Source organism: Phyllobates terribilis, unplaced genomic scaffold (genome assembly GCF_046119375.1).
Source record: "Phyllobates terribilis strain yellow unplaced genomic scaffold, ASM4611937v1 Scaffold_3__8_contigs__length_932513732, whole genome shotgun sequence".
Lineage (NCBI taxonomy): Eukaryota > Metazoa > Chordata > Amphibia > Anura > Dendrobatidae > Phyllobates > Phyllobates terribilis.
In genome coordinates this window covers 679,974,715-679,996,140 of record NW_027362763.1, presented here as the reverse complement: position 1 = coordinate 679,996,140, position 21,426 = coordinate 679,974,715, and the positions used below count along the sequence as shown (strand labels likewise).

At 46.1% G+C, this 21,426-nt stretch overlaps 1 protein-coding gene across 1 annotated transcript; it reads right to left on the bottom strand.

Moving 5' to 3' along the window:
* Positions 1–15,738: 15,738 nt before the first annotated feature.
* Positions 15,739–17,574, bottom strand: LOC141258616 (general transcription factor II-I repeat domain-containing protein 2-like). The gene has a single exon (XM_073673576.1). It carries the CDS (start codon positions 17,572–17,574, stop codon positions 15,739–15,741), a length of 1,836 nt encoding a protein of 611 aa, XP_073529677.1.
* Between the last annotated feature and the right edge of the window lie 3,852 nt (positions 17,575–21,426).

Below are 21,426 nucleotides of genomic sequence, written 5' to 3'. Positions count from 1 at the left end.
TAGCAGCTCCTGTTCTTCCTCCTCCTCCTCCTCCTCTCCCTCATTGTCCCCCAATGCACGTTGGGATGAGATGAGGCTGGGCTGTGTGTAATCGCCCACTACGGCTTCTTGATCCATCTCATCATACTCTGGTTGCAATGCCTCCTCTTTAATTCTCTGCAGAGAGCGTTGCAAAAGACAGACAAGTGGGATGCTGACACTAATGATGGCGTCATCGCCACTCACCATCTTGGTGGCCTCCTCAAAGTTTGTCAGGATGGTACATATGTGTAACATACCTGGCGGCGTCCTTGCATAGTGGTCCATCTCCCACTGTGCAAGAGCGCGCACTTGATCTCCTGTCCAGAATGTCTCTCTGGCTTCCCTCCATGCTGTCTGTTTGTGTCTGTTTCTGCTGCTTAAGGGCGGCGCCCGATCACTTCCTGCTTTTTGTACCTGCTGTGGGTCACACCCCTTGTGCGTCCTCAGCCTATTGATGTCTGTCAACTGGTATATAACCCAGCTGCGGCAATCAACCCCTGCCTGAGCATAGTGTTTCATTCAGTGTGTGCTTGCACTCTGAAGGTGCCAGGTCCCGTTCTTTGTCTCCTGCCTTGTGGTATCAGTTCCCGTGTCTGAACTGAGTCCTGTCTATGTCTCCTGCCTTGCGGTATCAGTTCCCGTGTCTGAACTGAGTCCTGTCTTTGTCTCCCGCCTTGCGGTATCAGTTCCCGTGTCTGAACTGAGTCCTGTCTATGTCTCCTGCCTTGCGGTATCAGTTCCCGTGTCTGTACTGTGTCCTATCTGTGTACCTTAACCTGCAGTCTGTACTCGTTCCTTGCCTGTTCGTTCCGCCTTCCTGGAGGCTGTATTTCCAGGCCAGTCTGAACACGCTCCTTGCCTGTTCGTCCTGCCTCTCTGGGGGCCGTATTCCCAGACCCGCTCCTGTATCCCGCTGCAGTGTCGGTCTCCTCCGTACACTCAGTTCCAGTCTGAACTCTCTCCTATCTTTTACCTGTTTTTTCTCTATGTCCGTTCCATTCCTTTTTCTGCAGAGTCTGAACTCGTACCTAACTCCTGCTCGTTGTCACTGTACTTCCGTTTGTGAGTTTGTGGTCCACTCGCTACTTCTCTGCAAGTACCCTGTGGGTATCTGGTTCTGCCTTTCCCTTCTAGTCTGTTCCGTGTGAACAGAGCCCTGTTCCCACCGCGTCTGCGGTTTTCGCTTTGCTCAGCTCTGTCCGCCGCGTCTGCGGTTTTCGCTTTGCTCAGCTCTGTCCGCCGCGTCTGCGGTTTTCGCTTTGCTCAGCTCTGTCCGCCGCGTCTGCGGTTTTCGCTTTGCTCAGCTCTGTCCGCCGCGTCTGCGGTTTTCGCTTTGCTCAGCTCTGTCCGCCGCGTCTGCGGTTTTCGCTTTGCTCTGCTCTGTCTGCCGCGTCTGCGGTTTTCGCTTTGCTCTGCTCTGTCCGCCCCGTCTGCGGTTTTCGCTTTGCTCTGCTCTGTCCGCCGCGTCTGCGGTTTTCGCTTTGCTCAGCTCTGTCCGCCGCGTCTGCGGTTTTCGCTTTGCTCATCTCTGTCCGCCGCGTCTGCGGTTTTCGCTTTGCTCAGCTCTGTCCGCCGCGTCTGCGGTTTTCGCTTTGCTCAGCTCTGTCTGCCGCATCTGCGGTTCTCGCTTTGCTCAGCTCTGTCCGCCTCGTCTGCGGTTCTCGCTTTGCTCAGCTCTGTCCGCCGCGTCTGCGGTTTTCGCTTTGCTCAGCTCTGTCCGCCGCGTCTGCGGTTTTCGCTTTGCTCAGCTCTGTCCGCCGCGTCTGCGGTTTTCGCTTTGCTCAGCTCTGTCCGCCGCGTCCGCGGTTTTCGCTTTGCTCAGCTCTGTCCGCCGCGTCTGCGGTTTTCGCTTTGCTCAGCTCTGTCCGCCGCGTCTGCGGTTTTCGCTTTGCTCAGCTCTGTCCGCCGCGTCTGCGGTTTTCGCTTTGCTCAGCTCTGTCCACCGCGTCTGCGGTTTTCGCTTTGCTCAGCTCTGTCTACCGCGTCTGCGGTTTCGAATTTGTCTCCCAGTCTGTACTGGACCCTACCCAGCCTGTGCTCTAGTCTGCCTGTTCCTGTATTCCCCGGTGTGGGTCAACAGCCGTGTCCGGAGTCTGACCTGGAGTAGACCTTGGTTCCTCTGCTCGGTTCCTCCCTGGTGCACTGGCGTCGTATGCCGTCGTGCGACCTTGGTCGGATCGGGCAGATACTTAGTTACGCCCCTCTAGGCACTCTCCGGTTCATGGCACAGTGGAATCACTACATAAACACGCACACGCCAGTCAGTCCGGGCGTGTGCATTACAATATGTCAGACATCCAGGTCCACTCCTGAGGTCTTATGTGTGGAGTCTGACCTGAATATCGACGGCCTTGTTGCAGCTGGTACTCCACAACTGCTCTCTTCTGCTCACAAATCCTTTGCAACATGTGGAGGGTAGAGTTCCAACGTGTGGGGACATCACACACCAGTCGGTGTGCCGGAAGCTGCAAACGCTGCTGCAACACAGCAAGGGCGGCGGAAGCTGTAGCCGACTTGCGAAAATGAGCTGACAGGCGGCGTACTTTCACGAGCAGATCTGGCAACTCGGGGTACGATTTAAGAAACCGCTGAACCACGAGGTTAAGCACATGAGCCAGGCATGGTACGTGTGTGATCTCACTACGCCTCAGAGCCACCACCAGGTTACGGCCATTGTCACACACGACCATGCCGGGATGTAGGTTCAGCGGTCTCAGCCACAGATCTGCCTGCTCTTTCACAGCTGTCCACAACTCACAAGCAGTGTGAGGTTTTTCACCTAAGCTTATGAGTTTCAGCACAGCCTGTTGCCGCTTGGCGGAGGCAGTACTGCAATGCTTCCAGCTCGTAACTGATGTGGTGATATCTGAGATGGAGGCTGAACATGAGGAGGAGGAGGAGGAAGAGGATGCGCAGGAGCTGTACACTGTGGGGGCAACTCTGACTGACATAGGGCCCGCAATCCTCGGTGTGGGGAGGATGTGTTCCGTCCCAAGGTCCGACTGGGTCCCGGCTTCCACTATGTTTACCCAGTGTGCCGTCAGAGAGATGTACCATCCCTGGCCACAAGCACTTGTCCACGTGTCCGTTGTCAGGTGGACTCTCCCAGTAACTGCGTTGTTGAGGGCACGGCAGATGCTTTGGGACACGTGCTTGTGTAGTGCGGGGATGGCACACCGGGCAAAATAGTGTCGGCTGGGGACCGAGTACCGAGGGACGGCCACCGCCATAAGATTGCGGAAGGATTCCGTCTCCACCAGCCTAAAAGGCAGCATTTCCAATGCAAGCAGTCGTGAAATGTGCGAATTTAGGACTGTGGCCTGTGGGGCGTTAGCTGCGAATTTCCGCTTTCGTTCAAAGGTCTGGGATATGGACAATTGAACGCTGCGGTGGGACGTGGACGTGGACGTTGATGCTGTTTCTTGAGAAACTGCCATAACAAATGAAGACTGAGAGGAGGGGGCATCTTTACATGCAGTATGGACAGGGGATTGCCTTGCACACACAACAGGGGGTTCTATTGCACGCACAACAGTGGAAGAAGCAGTGGTGACACCCGCTGACACTGGTCGTGGACCCTGGGTTTCGCCCCACAAAGTCGGGTGCTTTGCTGCCATGTGCCTGATCATGCTGGTGGTGGTCAGGCTGGTAGTTTTGTCACCCCTGCTGATGCTGGCATGGCAGGTGGAACATATGGCCTTTTTGGGGTTATCGGCAGAGTCTTTAAAAAAATTCCAGACTCTGGAAGACCTACCGCTTGTACTGGCAACGTTCCTCGTGTTGGTGTTACGGGGAACGGTTGCCTGCCTTCTGTCTGCGGCCACCACACTGCTTCTTCCTGCCTGTTGGGGTACTCTGCCTCCCTCCCCCTGTGTGCTGCTGGCCTCACTCTGCATGTCCTCCTTCCATGTTGGGTCAGTTACTAGATCATCCACCACCTCCCCCTCTTCCACTTGCGCACCACGATCCTCCTCCCCACTTCCTGACAATTGTGTCTCGTCATCGTCCACCTCTTGTGACAGATTGCCAACGTCGACTTCCTGTGGCCGTGGCTGTTCAAATATTTGGGCATCGCAACATGGGATCTCCTCTTCCACCACTTCAAGCGTATCAGGCGAGGGGCCCAAATATGGAAATGGACCAGTGAACAGCTCTTCAGAGTGTCCAAGTGTGGGATCACTTGCTGTCTGACGACACTCGGCATGGTGGGAGGAAGGAGCATCAGGGTGAGGAGGAGTATGCGGTCTAGACTCACGGCTACTAAGAGTTGACCGTGTGGAAGACAGACCGGAGGTGGTGGTGCCCAGGTAACTAGAAGTATTGTCTGCTATCCAATTAATAACCTGTTCACACTGATCAGTTCTCAATACTGGTGTTGTTCTGTGCTTCCCTAGTAATTCGGTCAAGAAGTGGGAGCGAGAAGATGTGGCTGTTGGTTGTGGCACATTTTCACCTTGGCCACAGCCCCGTCCTCTGCACGAACCATCACCAGAACGTCCACTTCCACGTCCCTTGCAATGCGCCTTGCCCATTGTAAATGAAGTAAAATAGCTTACACTTGCACTATCAATGGAAAAAGGGTAATAAAGAGTAGATTAGAACCATGGAAGAGGAAAACCACAGTTATTGTTTACTGGGGTATACCACACTTTTTTAAATAGAGATATTTGCGGCTGAACAGTGAGCGACACACTCAAACTGCTTTTTTTTTAGATACCAAAGGCCCAAAACTGGATAGTACAGCGATTTGACCCGTGGAACTGCGAAACCACACTGGGATGTCGGGCCTACACAAGACTATTTTCAACAGATATATTTTTGTGTCACAACAGTCAGGAGACACTACTGTTTTTCTTTACAGAAAAAACTACCAAAAGCTGAATAATAGAGATTTTTTACCATGGGATGGCAAAACCACAGTTATTGTTTACTGGGGTATACCACACTTTTTTAAATAGAGATATTTGCAGCTGAACAGTGAGCGACACACTCAAACTGCTTTTTTTTTAGATACCAAAGGCCCAAAACTGGATAGTACAGCGATTTGACCCGTGGAACTGCGAAACCACACTGGGATGTCGGGCCTACACAAGACTATTTTCAACAGATATATTTTTGTGTCACAACAGTCAGGAGACACTACTGTTTTTCTTTACGGAAAAAACTACCAAAAGCTGAATAATAGAGATTTTTTACCGTGTGATGGCAAAACCACAGTTATTGTTTACTGGGGTATACCACACTTTTTTAAATAGAGATATTTGCGGCTGAACAGTGAGCGACACACTCAAACTGCTTTTTTTTTAGATACCAAAGGCCCAAAACTGGATAGTACAGCGATTTGACCCGTGGAACTGCGAAACCACACTGGGATGTCGGGCCTACACAAGACTATTTTCAACAGATATATTTTTGTGTCACAACAGTCAGGAGACACTACTGTTTTTCTTTACGGAAAAAAATACCAAAAGCTGAATAATAGAGATTTTTTACCGTGGGATGGCAAAACCACAGTTATTGTTTACTGGGGTATACCACACTTTTTTAAATAGAGATATTTGCGGCTGAACAGTGAGCGACACACTCAAACTGCTTTTTTTTTAGATACCAAAGGCCCAAAACTGGATAGTACAGCGATTTGACCCGTGGAACTGCGAAACCACACTGGGATGTCGGGCCTACACAAGACTATTTTCAACAGATATATTTTTGTGTCACAACAGTCAGGAGACACTACTGTTTTTCTTTACGGAAAAAACTACCAAAACCTGAATAATAGAGATTTTTTACCGTGGGATGGCAAAACCACAGTTATTGTTTACTGGGGTATACCACACTTTTTTAAATAGAGATATTTGCTGCTGAACAGTGAGCGACACACTCAAACTGTTTTTTTTTTTAGATACAAATGGCCCAAAATGGATAATACAGAGGTTTGAACCGTGGAAGTGCCAAACAACACTTCTGTTTCTCTAGCCTACACCAGACTATTTTCAACAGTTATATTTGTGTCTGAAAAATCAGAGACACACTTTTTTTTGGGGGGGTGAGGGGGGACACACCAAAAGGTTATTAAGACGGGTATTTGTACAGTGTGAAGGAGGAAAAAAAAAGGAGGATTTAGATGGAAAAAAAGGATTTTTCCTGGCCCCCGACACCTGGTGCTAAGTCCAGCAATTTGAGCAACAGGAGCACACAGGACTGTAATGCAGTGTTTGCTGGTATAACCACTGTGTCTCCTATACAACCTGCCTGCCTGGTATCTGGGATGGATATTAGTCCTGAAAAGGACTGTTTGTTTGTTCTGGCAGCCTTTACAGACCCTACACTAACTATTTCGCAGTTTATATCTCTCCCTAAATCAGCAGCGTTGTCCCTACACTGTCTAAGCCGGAGCGACTGTGTCCAAGATGGCGGCGCCCGGTTTTAAATACTCGAGGTGACGCTGTGCGGCCAGCCAATCACTGTAATGCCCACAACCAACATGGCTGCAGCATTACAGTGACTGGCTGGCAATCCCTGCATGTTCATTGGCTCTGTAAAGAGCGCCAAACATGCAGGGCGGAGACCCGAGCTCCCACCCGAGTAACCCGGAAATGCTCGGTGCTCGCCGAACATCCCGAGTAGCGTGATGCTCGGGCAAGTACCGAGCAGTGTCGAGCATGTTCGCTCAACACTACTTTTTTTCACAAAAATGTTACTTTAGACCCCAATTTTTTTATTTTTGCAGGGGTAACAGGAAAAAATGGATGCCAAAATTTGTTTTGCAATTTCCCCTGAGCACGCAAATACCCCATACGTGTGGAAAAACCACTGTTTCGGCGCACGGCAGGGCTCAGAAGAGAAGGAGCGTCATTTGACTTTTTAAATGTAAAATTTGCTTGAATAATTAGCGGACGCCATGTTGCGTTTAGAGAGCCCCTGATGTGCCTAAACAGTGGAAACCCCCCATAAGTGACACCATTCTGGAAACTAGACCCCTCAGGGAACTTATCTAGATGTGTGGTGAGCACCTTGAACCCCCAAGCACTTCACAGAAGTTTATAACATGGAGCCGTGAAAATAAAGTTTTCACATTTTTCCCACAAAAATGTTTTTCAGCCCCCACTTTTGCATTTTCATAAGGGTAACAGGAGAAATTGCACCATGCAACTTGTTATGCAATCTCTTCTGAGTAAGCCGATACCCCATATGTGGGGAAAAACAACTGCTTGGGTGCACGGCAGGGTTCGGAAGGGAAGGAGCGCCATTTGACTTTTTGAATGTAAAATTTGCTTGAATAATTAGTGGACACCATGTTGCATTTGGAGAGCCCCTGATGTACCTGAACATTGGAAACCCTCCATAAGTGACACCATTTTGGAAACTAGACCCCTCAGGAAACTTATCTAGATGTGTGGTGAGCACCTTGAACCCCCAGGTGCTTCACAGAAGTTTATAACATGGAGCCGTGAAAATAAAATGTTCACATTTTTCCCACAAAAATGTTTTTCAGCACTCAGTTTTGCAATTTCATAAGGGTAACAGGAGAAATTACACCATGCAACTTGTTGTGCAATCTCTGAGTAAGCAGATACCCCATATGTAGGGGGAAACCATTGCTTGGGCATATGGCAGGGTTCGGAAGGGAAGGAGCGCCATTTGACTTTTTGAATGTAAAATTTGCTTGAATAATTAGCGGATGTGCCCCTGATGTGCCTAAACAGTCGAAAACCCCCACAAGTGACACCATTTTGGAAACTAGACCCCTTCGGGAACTTATCTAGATGTGTGATGAGCACCCTTAACCCATTACTTGCCAAATTAGCAATTTTCATTTTTTGTTTTTTTGGACCTAATTGGACCTAATTAGAAAATCTTAGTTGCTAGAAGCAAAAAATTAGGCGTCCCAAAAAAAGGACATTGGTAGATAATCCCAGGTGCTTCACAGAAGTTTATAACATGTAGCCGGTAAAATAAGAAAATCAAACTTTTCCCACAAAAATGAATTTCTAGCCACAATTTTTTTATTTTCACAAGGGTAAGAGAAGAAAATGGAACCTAAAAACTGTTGTGCAATTTCTCCTGAGTACACCAATACCCCATATGTGGGGAAAAAACAGTGTTTGGGCGCATGTCAGGGTTCAGAAGGGAAGGAGCATTGTGTGACTTTTTGAACGCAAAATTGGTTAGAATCAAGAGTGGAAAATAAATAATGGAACTCCCCCCCCACAATTGACTCCATTTTGGAAACTAGACCCCTCAAGGATTTTATCAAGGGGTAAAGTGTACATTTTGAACCCAGAGGTACAACAGAATTTGATAACATTAGGTCATCATATTGAATAAGTTGTCATTAGTCTTAATAATAATAATAATAATGTTTATTTTTATAGCGCCAACATATTCCACAGCACTTTACAAATTTTAGGGGGGACTTATACAGACAATACAGAATAAGCATATCTCATATTGAAAGGAGTGAGGGCCCTGCTTGCAAGCTTACAGTCTATTAGGAAATGGGGGAGACACAAAAGGTAGAATGTACATATATTGTATAATGCAGCCTTAATATCTTGATTGGTATGAACCTCAAATTGAAGAAGATTTTAATATGGGGGAAAACTGGGACGGACAACTGGGATGGACAAATAGTGTGTGGAGGCGATACGCCAGTCTAAAGAAATGAGTTTTTAGGGTCCGCTTGAAACTGTGGGTATTGGGAATTAATCGAATTGTCCTGGGTAGTGCATTCCAAAGAATTGGCGCAGCATGCGAGAATTCTTGGAGACGGGAGTGGGAAGTTCGGATTATGGAGGATTTTAGTTTTAAGTCACTGGCAGAACTGAGGGCATGTGTAAGGTGGTAGACTGAGACAAGGGAGGAGATGTAGGGGGGTACTGAAGCATGGAGCGCTTTATGGGTTTTTGAGGTGTAGATGACATGAACGAGCGAGTGATTTGATGTGTCTTGAGCGCAAGTGCTCGCTACTTGAGTATGCATCGGGTACTCGGGTATGCACCATGTATCATGGGTGCTCGAGTGACATGTTCGAGTCCCCGCCCCGCATGTTTCCTGGCTGTTAGACATCCAAAATAAAACATGCGGGGATCGCTCGTGCATGGCAGGCGACCCCAGCAACGTTTTTTTGGGCCGTGAAGCATATAGGGCAGAGACTCGAGAATGTCACTCGAACACCCTCGATACTCAGTGCATACCCCAGCACCCGATGCAAACTCAAGTAGCAAGCATTTGCGCTCAACACTGGTCACCATATCGTCATCATTTTTTTTTCTTTACTTTTGAAAACTTTTGAAAAAATCCCAACCCTAACCCTAGCCCAACCCTAACCCTAACACCAACTCTAACCCTAGCCCAACCCTAACCCTAGCACAACCCTAACCCCAACCCTAATATAACCCCATCCATAACCCTAGCCCAACCCTAACCCTCGCCCAACCCTAACCCTAGCCAAACTCTAACCCTAGCCCAACTCTAACCCTTGCACAACCCTAACCCTAGCACAACCCTAACCCTAGCACAACCCTAACCCCAATCCTAATACAACCCTAACCCTAGCACAACCCTAACCCTAGAGTTTATTTTTTTACGCCGTTCCTCGTGTGGTGTAAGTGCTTAGACGCCTTTTTTCTTTGGGTCAGTGCGATTACAGAGATACCAGATTCGTATCGTGTTTTTATGATTGACATCTGTCACACATTAAAAGATGCTTTTTTGCAAAGACTAGTTTTTGCATCACCATATTTTGAGAGCTATAATTTTTCCATATTTTTACCAACAGAGTCATGTGACGGCTTGTTTTTTGCGGGACAAGTTGACGTTTTTATTGGTATCATTTTCAGCATGTGACATTTTTTGATCACTTTCTATTCCGATTTTTGGGAGGCAGAATAAACAACAATTCCGGAATTGTTTCATTGTTTTTTTTTTATGCCGTTCTGCGTGTGGTAAAATTGATAAGGCAGCTTTATTCTTCGGGTCAGTACGTTTACAGTGGTGCCGCATTTATACAGTTTTTTTATGTTTACACAATAAAAACTATTTTCCAGAAAAAATAATTTTTTTGTATCGTTTTATTCGGAGAGCTATAACTATTATTTTTTGGATGATGAAGCTGTATGGCAGCTTGTTTTTTGCGGGACAAGATGACATTTTCAGCGGTACCATTTTTATTTACATTGACAGGCTGCATGGCATAGGGAGCTGCTGCTCTCTATGCTATGCAGCTGATCAGGTTGCAAAAAGTGAAAGTCCCATAGTGGGACAATGTGCAAAAGTAAAAAAAAGGGTAGGAAAGTGAAAAAAAAAAAAATTGTAAAAATATAAAAAAAAAATAATAATCCCCAAAAAAGAAAAATATATTGTACCCATAATATTTATTTGGGTTAGAGTGATTGTGTAAATTCGCGCTGATGGTAGTGGGTTTGGAGAAAGAAAACCAGAGGTGGATAACTAAAATGCTTAAAGCTTTTATTAAGAAGATATAAAATATATGGGGGTGGGGGAAAGCTTTAAAAAGGTGATACGTATCACCAGGATTAGTGCACAAATTTCTTTAAAATAAATATATAGAAAATGCACCAGGCTAATTGTATAAAAACATAAATAGTTAATTGATGATTGGATTTGGTCTTCCTTCTCAGATGCGACGGGAAGGTTAGATCAGCTGGGCCTGTTGTTGAGCAATTGTAGGATATGGATAGGGACTCTCGTAGTGCCTACAGCAGAAGAAGGGGAGAGAGGGTAGTTGCTTAGTGGGTATTGTTGTCCAGTAATGTCCCAATGAGTCAACAGGTGTATAATTTCCTGCTATTGATGTGGCAATCAGCAGGTAGTAGAGGGTACGGAGGGTATCCAGTGGGGCTGTTTCCAGAAGTGGATCTAGGAGGGACAATAAAGGAGATGTCCAAATTGAAGAATAATGGGTGATGCACGGTTATCTGATAGGTCTAGTAGGTGTACCTGTGGAGGTAGAGTAGGAGGTAGACTTCGTTGTATTGTTGCAGGTGGGGTTAAACCTTCTTGGGTAGTGGTGCCAGTAGGATGGAAATTATTTTATCTAGATGGTTCTGGAGGAAAAAAGATTATGCTAGGAATATTATTACGATTGTACAGGCTACTGCCTGGGTTTAAATAGAGTTGGTACCTGTAATAACTGCCAGAGAATTTGCAGGAAGTGTCCAAAAAATGTCCCAGAGAGAATTCAGAAGTGGTCGAGGTTTTAATAATATTATCCCCTTGGGTGGGTTCAGTAACTGACTTTGGCTGCACCAGGAGGCTCTGGATGGGCCAGAGAGGTCAGTGTCTAGTAGACTACTGTAGCACCCTGAGGATTCGGCTGCTACAGGGGTATTGCACCTCAACCCAGAGGTGTGATATTCCACTCCCGGGTAAGGATGGAGTGTGGAACTGAGCTCGGTAGGCTGCATGCACTACACACATCCCATTTCCGAGGAACAGGCCGACGGTACTCCCACTTAGAAATGTGCAGGTACGACCGAGTCTGTTCCTGGCTGGAGTGGGAGGGGGGTGGTACATCCCAAGTAGTGTAGGGGCAGATAGGGGGAGCAGCCTGGGTAAAGATAGGAGCTCATTGGGTGCTGGTCACCTGAGCTCACACATAGAGGGTGTATATAAGGTGGGCACCAACTAAGATCAGGGTCAGATGCAGAGGATCAGATGCAGAGAGTCAGTCAGCTGCAGAGAACAAGTCAGGAGCAGAGGAGAGAAGAAAGACAAAGACCCAGAGTGAGAGAGGAGAAAAGAGAGAGACCCAGAGCACAGAAGAGAAGGACTCTGAGATCCCAACTCAAAGCACCGGGTGAAGAGTCGGCATCAGGGTACCGGAACCCAAGCTGGTGGGGGTAAAAACATTCCCCAGCCAGAGACCGGAGACCGTGGGCAGCGTCTGCCACGGTCACCCATCACATCCACCCCGAAGGCACACCACATGAAGGGTCAGGGAACCCAGGGCCAAGGGTGTCCCAACAGAAGGCCCGAGGGAGCTGGACCTAGGTGGATTACTGGTGGGGACGGCCAGAGAACGGGACAGAAAGAGAGCTCAGGGCCACGCTCCGGACTTGTTTGGGGGTTGGCTGGATCCAGGACCTGGTGGACGCAGCACGGCTCGGGTGGTCACTAGCAGCTGGAGTGACCAGTACAACATCTGCAGTAAGTAAACACCCTTAACTGCACAACCCGACTCTGTCTTCACTGCCGTCTGCACTACACCACCACAACCCCCATCCTCTGCGCCTGTCCCCTCTGAGGCTATACCCCTCCCGTTGGGGGTTATCCCACCAAGCTGCGCACCCACCATCAGCGTCAGCGGACCCTGCTGCAGCGGCGGCCACAGTGACCGCATCACAACGGGTGGCGTAGTCGACACAAAAGAACTCTTAATAACATCTGTAGGACTGCCACATAACACTGAGCTTGACGCCCTGGGCACGGGCCGGGTCACAGCCGCTCGGAGACTACAAACCCCCCCATCTGATCCGGTGCCGGGTATTCCCCTCAAAAAGGAATATGTCCCAGGGGGCGCGTCACTACCATGTAGCAGGAGGCTCTGGTTCTAAAGATAAGTTAGCGATAAGTTAGCGATTAATAGAGCCAGGCTTGGCAGTTTTACCACGTTTATCTCAGTGGATGCTTTATTTTATGATATTATTTATTAGTTTTATTATTTACCTGCTAGGTAGCTGGCATAGAGTGTTGGGACTGGTCTGAGCGATGTCTCAAGTTGGTCAAGGTTTCTGATTCTGTTATCCTAAGATAGGTAAGGTACGGGGCTGAAGCTGCATCAGGAGGAGCTGGCTGAGCTTGAGATGGTCGGCGTCTAGCGGACTAAATATGATGAACAAAAATGGTTAATAGTGCCGACAGGTTAGTCAGTGGTCACTATTATATAGCTTTAGAGTACTCAATAGTACCTTAGTTTTGGTCTGGATGGCAGCAGGGTGGTTCAGCAGGAGGCTGTGGTAGATAATACTTTGACAAGTGGCTTGGGGATACAGAGTGCAGAGTGGAACTGCAGGTGCTGCTGGAAGGAGACGGAGTATTGTGACTGTGAGTTCCGCAACCCGGAACAGGCGAACACGCGGCAGTCACCGGCCGGGACTCCGTTCTCGCCCCGGACCCCTGACAACACCTGACATCGCGGGACAACTTACTGTAAGTAGAATCGGGCCACGGCCCCATCGCACACCACAGACTCACAGTCACAATACTCCGTCTCCTTCCAGCAGCACCTGCAGTTCCACTCTGCACTCTGTATCCCCAAGCCACTTGCACATAGCACCGGGTGTCAGCTGTGACAATCGGCTGACACCCGGCGGCGATAGCCCCGCACTGCTTGTGTGCGGGGGCGATCACATTATGCGTAATAGTACGTAGCTGGTCCATAAGTTCCAGGCCACAGCTACGTACTATTACTGACGTTGTCGGAAAGGGGTTAAAGGGATGGTGAGTGCAACCTTTTTCTTCTTTTTTCATGGACTTGTCTGGCAACTGTTTTTTTCAGGTTTGCACCCATGATCCCGGAGTACCGGTTTGCTGTGTGGCAGGTAATTTTGTACCAGCGATTGTGGGATTTTTGGTGCCGATTTTTTTTTCTTAGTTTTCTGCGAAATATTTCTATGCACAAATGTGGCCTTGTTTTAGGACCACACTATTAGCACAAAGAAGTTAGATTTTCAAATGTGGACGCCTGCCTGGAGCACAATATTAGCAGCAGAAAAGAGTTACAAGTATATGCTGAAATATGGCCTGGTGTCTCTGGATCACACAATTAGCAAAAAAAGATTGATCTGCTGGCAGGTAGATTTCACAGCCACACGGGATCCTGTCTATCTGAACTAGCTGACTGACAATCAACCACCTAGCTAACTATCTCAGTAAGCCCTTGTCTCTGGACATTGTGGATGGCTCCTGCGCCCTGACTGGCTGCCGGAATCTCCACACATTGTTAAGAAAAAAAAAAATTAAGAATTTTGACCTCTCCCCAACCCTTCTCTCCTCAAACACGTTCCCCCCGCTCATCATACAGCAACACTATCCTAGCCAAAGTCCTAAAAAAAGCATTTTTAGGAAACGCAATCATTTACCGCACTTTGGCCAAATTTTACTGATTTTGAGGAAAAACGCTCGGGGGTCCGAACACAAATCCAAATGTGCAATGTTCGTGCCGACTGAGATTGGCGAACGTTTTCCGAACAAGTTCGCTCATCTCTAATCACCACCAAGCAACTTATATGCCAAAAGGAAAATACACCTGAACTCTGAATACGCAAATATTGAATATATGTCATTGGAACAGCGTCACTGCTATAGAAAAATATGCTAAAAAATGAAGGTACTTAGGGCACAAATTTGCCAATTCATGAGTCCATTAGCCGTGTCAAGGTGCACCCCTTTCATGTCACTTTAACTTTTCGTTCCTCTTCTGGGCTAAAAGCCTACAAATTTAAAGGGAACTTGTCATGTCCTTTTTGTTTTAAACTGCCCCCAGTATGTTGTTAATGATGCAATGTGCCCCTAACATGGACCCCTAACAGAATGGCAAAAAAAGGAGTCTTTACAGACCCTAACATGAATTGCTGTCTGTGTGGGGTTTAGGTATGGATGGAGCACCTGGGCTATACAGCTTGTTCTCTAATTATTTAAGTACCCCAAACAATTCTGAATTGACAATACCTTTGGTTCCCCAAGACCCTGCACTATTAAACTCATCAGATGATGTCGCCTCAACTACCGGGGAAGAGGAAACATTCCCTGATGAGATTTTAGTAGATAATGTTGCAACCTCTGGCGATTTATTTTGAAGTGGATAAGACTGATGGATGCCAAGACACTTGCTTCTCATGACGTCGACAGACTGGACTGCAAGAACGTGGAGAGCTGCAGGAAACCTGGTGCGTAGAAGTTGACAATCTCCAGCATGAAAATCTAGATCTTCCAGAAGGTCTCGAGCTCCCAGAAGCCCTGGAACAGCATTGAGACTGGCATTGGGGATGTATTGCTGATCCACATAGGTGATATTGACCATGTTCCTGGGAGGCAGAGCCAGAGGAGCTCAGTCTAATCCACCCATGATATCCACAGCAAGCGTTTTATTGTGCATGTTGTGGAGTCTGAGCTATTGCAGGGGTCTGGGCAGCTGGAGGTTGGGCTGGCTTCTGGATGTTAGCTGCTATATGTGTAGTGTCATTTGCAAATGGTGCTGACATATCAGAATCACCCATTTGTGAAGGTTGAGGCTTTGAGGAGAAAGTAGAAGACATATTTTTCACCTTTTGATTGATTTTTGCACCAACATCGGAATTTAACTTGTTTAAAACCATCCTTGATGTCAACAAACTGGCCAGAAATCTTACGATAAAATGCCACTTCTATAATGAAAAGGAGACATGTGATTTACCCACTTCCGAGGACTGTCTGCATGAGGCACAAGAATTGATTTCATCTTTCAAAGATACATGCAATTATGCATTATTAAGAGACTTGCAATCAGACTCTAGAACAGGGGTCTCAAACTCAATTTACCTGGGGGCCGCTGGAGGTAGATTCTGGGTAAGGCTGGGCCGCATCAAGTTTTCCACAAAAAATGCGCTTACAAAATATCATTATTCAGATTCAAATGTCTTTATTAACAGTTCTTTAACATTTAACTTTTAGAACATGAATGGACATAAACTGTTTGAACATGGCTTTATCTGCCTACTTCTTGCTGCTAGAGATCTGACAGCGCTTACTCTTGCATAGCCGAGCCACATTTGGCGTAAGTGAGGAAGCAGTTGAGACCCTCAGCACAGCTTGAAGATGAGCATCAGTAATTCTAGACCTGTACTTTGACTTATTGAAGTTCAAGGTAGAGAAGAGCTTTTCGCACAAGTATGTGCTCCCAAATAGACACATGGTCTGCTTGAACATTCGGGAAAGCTCAGGGAAGCTGGGGGGCAATTCTCTTAAAAATTGCCCAAGTTTGTCTGCTTTTCCACTCACATCCCTAAACTTGGCTTTGAGTTCAGAGTTACACTGCAGGTCAATGAGCTCTATTTGAAACACTGGAGGGGCATCTTGCACATCAAAGGAGAAGGGGTCTGCAAAAATTTGAAATGTGGCTCTGTGTCTCTTGAAGTCTGCAAATCTATGATCAAATTCCTCCTGTAGCCTCAAAATGACATCCACATACTCCTCATGACTGAATAGTGTGCCTGAATCAATGAGTGACTTGCATGCTGGGAAATGGCAAAGGTTTGTTTGAGAAAGCTGGTCTTTCCACAATATAAGTTTTGTAGAGAACGCTCTCACGCTGTCATAGGCAGCACTGACAAGTTGCCCCTGGCCTTGTAACCTCTTATTCAGTACATTAAGCTCATGTGCGATATCAACCAAAAAAGCTAAGTCCATGAGCCATTTTGGATCACTTAGCAAAGGAACAGAAGCCCCATCTTTCTCCATAAAAGCTTTCACTTCCGCTCTCAACTCAAAAAATCTCTTCAATACGTTTCCCCTGCTGAGCCAACGCACCTCGGTAAAGTAGAGCACATCCCCATATTCTGACTCTATTTCCTCTAAAAAAGCACGAAACATTCTGTGTTTTAAGCCCCTGGATCTGATTTGGTTGATGCATTTCACAACGAAAGACATCACGTTGTCAAACTTCAGGCATTTGCTGCAAAGGGCCTGCTGATGGATAATGCAGTGCAGAGCAATGACCTCCTCTAAACCTTCCTCTTCCTTTTTTTTATTAACAAGTGCCACCAGTCCTTTTTTCCTCCCGATCATTGATGGCGCTCCATCAGTTGTTATTCCGACAAACTTCCTCCAAGGCAAACCAGCATTCTGAAAAGCATCACACAGCTGGTGAAATATCTCTTGGGCGGTGGTCTGGCCATGCATTGGAACTAGTGAGAGCAACTCCTCTGTGACTTCAAAATTGTCATCAACACCCCGGACATAGATTGCAAGCTGGGCAGTGTCGGTGATGTCTGTGGTCTCATCAAGAGCGACTGAGTATACACTGAAACATTTTATTTTCTCACACAGTTGATCATAAATGTCACTTGAAAGGTCAGAAATGCGCTCTGCCACGGTGTTGGAAGAAAGGCTGACGTTGCTAAACTGACCTTTCTTTTCTGGAGAGATAATACTTGCAGCCTGTAACATGCACTTTTTTATAAATTCCCCTTCTTTAAATGACTTTCCTGCTTTAGCAATCATCATACTAACTACGTAGCTGGCTTCGACTGCTGCATCATTCTCTTTGGTTGCTTTCTTAAAGAAATCTTGTTGCCTCAGCAGACATGTCTTAAGTTTAGCAACCTGGTTGGCTCTCTCATCTTCCTGGTACTTTGCATACTCCTCAGCATGTCTAGTTGTGTAATGACGCTTCAAATTGTATTCTTTGGGCACTGCAACTTTCTCTGTGCAAATAAGACAAGTTGGGATGCCCTTGTGCTCAATAAAGAAATATTGCTTTTCCCACTTTTCCTGAAATTGTCTGTGCTCATCATCAACCTTTCTCTTCACTGCAGGCTTTGAGCAAGACATATTTGGGGCTGCGTAGCAAAAACTTAGGCCTATGGTGCCTTGAGATACCCACTTCAGCACAAGGTGCTCTGGATGAGCGGAAATAGAGTTTCCCAGTCCCCCTAGCTGCCTAGCATGACCTTCGGCAACATTAAAGAGGACCTGATTTTTACTCACAGGAGTAGCCAAATACCTTTAGGGTGGGCACGCACCTGGTCTGGTTTATAAAAATAGCACTCCTCCACTCTGCTGTGCCCCCCTGTATATTTCTTGCCCTGTATGCTAATACTGAGCATCAAGGAGGAAGAGACGCCGGGGTTTCTCAATGGGCGTCTCCTTCTCCATGTGCCTCAATCCAATCACAGTGAGAGTCACAGCCAGGAAGAAAAAAACTCCTTGTCTGTGACACTCTTTGATGTGATTGGATCACAACACAGCCAGGGAGAAGGAGACGCCCATTGAGAAACCCCTGCGTCTCCTCCTCCCATGCAGGGCCTCCAATGGCAGAACGTCCTGTCGCCTGACTGGGAAGAAGAAGAAAAAAAGTGGGGCGTGGAGAGCGTGACTGACAGGCTGGAGAGCCTGTCAGTCACGCTCTCCACGCCCCACTTTTTTTTTCTTCCAAGCCTGCACTAGATTGAAAACAAAAGAAGAAGCTGCTGTCATGGCGTCTCCCAGCGCAAGGGAAGCCCCGAGCTGGGAGACGTGTCTTCTCTATGAACGCGCCCTGTGCACCGAGGGGTCCCAAGCTCCTACCCCCCCCCCCGGTACTTGCCTCTCCGTGTCCCTCCCATCGAAGAAGATGAAGTCGCCGCTCTGAACGCACTTGGTGCAGGTCAGCCTCCGGCGGTGTTACACAGCGGGCAGCGCTCCACCGCCACTTACTCCCCCTGGTGAGACGCCGAGGTACTGTACTTGGCGGTGGAGCGCTGCCCGCTGTGTAACACCGCCGGAGGCTGACCTGCACCAAGTGCGTTCAGAGCGGCGACTTCATCTTCTTCAAGTACCGGAGGGAAGGGGACTAAGGTGGCTAAGTGCTTTTCCAGGCGGGGGGCCGCAAAATATTGTCCCGCGGGCCGCAGTTGGCCCGCGGGCCGCGAGTTTGAGACCCCTGCTCTAGAACATCAGAAATTTCACTAAATAAGTTTTTTGTAACACGCAATCCTTTTTTCTATCCGTTAAAATCGAGACCAGCAGTATTAGACAGTTTCCAGGAATTAATTGAAAGGGATTTGGTTATTTTGAGCAACAATAAAACCTCTACTCTACATAACTTAACAAAAGATGAACAAAAAGCCCTTAATGAGATTAAAGAGAATAAAGATTTAATAATTAAAAAAGCTGATAAAGGAGGGGCAATAGTGGCATTAAATGCAGGTCTTTATAAAAAACTTAATTTAAACATGCTCAACGATAACACCATTTATCAAAGTTTGTCAAGCAATCCTATTAGTGTGATTCAAAAAAACGTTTTCTCTTTACTGAATGAAGGTCTAAGCACGGGAGCTCTTGATAAAAAAATCTATGAGTATCTTGCTATAGAACATCCTGTTGTTCCCATTCTCCATTCACTCCCTAAAATTCACAAAAATGTTTTTCCTCCTCCACTTAGACCCATTATTTCTGGTATTGGCTCTCTCGGAGAGAGGCTTGGAGAATGGGTGGATCATTACTTACAACCTTTGGTTATTCTTATACCTGGGTATATTAGAGATACTAAAAGAGTTGTTAATACCTTCGATCAATTTGTTTGGAATAGAGAATTCCAATGGCTTACATGTGATGTAGAGGGATTATACCCCTCTATACGTCATAATATTGCCATTCGCTGCTTAGACCAATTTCTTGAAAAACAAAGTTCTTATGAAGTGAGTATAAAAGACTTCCTCATTTCAGCAGTGGAATTTTTGCTGAACAATAACCTTTTTATTTTTGATGGCTGCTACTATGTTCAGAAACAGGGAGTCAGTATGGGAGGAAAATTCTCCCCGTCCCTAGCTAATATCGTTATGGCCATTTGGGAGGAGATTTATGTCCTCACGGACTCAAATCCATATTCAAAATATATTGCCTGGTATGGGCGCTATATTGATGACTTACTCCTCGTCTGGACAGGCCCCTCTCATCTTATCACAGAATTTGTCAAATATATCAATAACAACTACAATCTCAAATTCACGTTGCATACTGACAAAAAATCCATTAATTTTTTAGATGTAACACTTGAAGGTAATGATGACACTAAACGAGTTCTGATCTCACCATTTTGGAAAAAAACATCAGGGAACTGCATCCTGCAAGTAAGCTCCTGTCATCCTCCTCATAACATTAAAAACATCCCGATTGGAGAAATTATAAGGTTAAAGAGAAATTCTTCAACAGAAAAGAGTTTCTCAGAGGCAGTCTCCAGTACCAAGAATAGATTAACTGCTAGAGGTTACTCTAAAGGTATCTTAGATAGAGCAGACAAAATAGTAGCCGATAATAAACACTTCGGCCAGCATAATGAAGATCACGAGTATGGAGTGCGGAAGAGCCACGACTCACACCCCATAGTCGCACAAAAGATTGCTTACTCAAGATAAGTGTAAAAACACAAGAGAAAACTGAGTATACAGCATATAAAAAAGACTTTATTAGTAGAAGTATAAATACATAATATTACATATATAGTAAATAAATGCAAATAGGGAGACGATATAGAACCACAGAAGCACGTAGCAGCTATCCACAGCTAACCAGTGTAGCAGGATAGTGTGAAAAGGGGGAGAGGGAAGAGCGACCCAAGGCAGGTCCCACACTGGTTTGCTCCTGCCTTGTCCCCTGGCCCCCTCCTTGAGCGTCCCTTGGTGACTTCATCGGTGAGTGCATCTTACACTATGGATTATATCTACACTGGCCCCATTAGGGGGAAAAATGGGATATGTATCCACCATTACTTGAAGTACTGATATCCTTCTATAGATACCTCTCCTATCTTGTCATTCATTAGCATATGCTATTTTGGGTCGCTCTTCCCTCTCCCCCTTTTCACACTATCCTGCTACACTGGTTAGCTGTGGATAGCTGCTACGTTCTTCCGTGGTTCTATATCGTCTCCCTATTTGCATTTATTTACTATATATGTAATATTATGTATTTATACTTCTACTAATAAAGTCTTTTTTATATGCTGTATACTCAGTTTTCTCTTGTGTTTTTAAAATAGTAGCCGATATAGATAGAAAGGATTTATTGAAAAACCGACAAAAAAAACCTTCCAACTAGTTTTAAAAATACGAAAAACACAGTTATTTTTACTACACAATTTAGCCCACAGTTCAAAAGTATTGTTAATATTATAAAAAAATATCTACCCATGCTGAGTCAGGATAACACTTTAGTGAAAATTATGGATACTTGTTCCATAAAATATATAGCTAAAAAAAGCTCCCACTATAGGTTCATTAGTTTCTCCCAGTTTTTTTTGTACAAAAAATTCTTATTCTCAATCAGAAACTTGGCTCACTTTAAAAGGATTTTACAATTGTGGTCATAGCAGGTGCATTTCCTGCAAATTTGCACACAATAGTACTTTTTTTCAGTCAGAAGTCACCAAAAAAACATATAAAATTTACACTTTTTTGAACTGCAATTCGGAAGGGGTTATATATCTTGCAGAATGTGTGGCTTGCAAATTGCAGTATGTTGGCTGCACGGCAGGTCCTCTAAAAACACGCATCCGTCGTCATATGTCGGATGCATGCAACCCAAATAGTTTAAATAAATCGGCAGTTTCTAAACATTTTGCTAATGTCCATCATGGAAACCTAAATCATTTCAGATTTAAAGCAATAGAAAAGGTTTTTAAGCCGGAGAGGGGTGGTGATCACA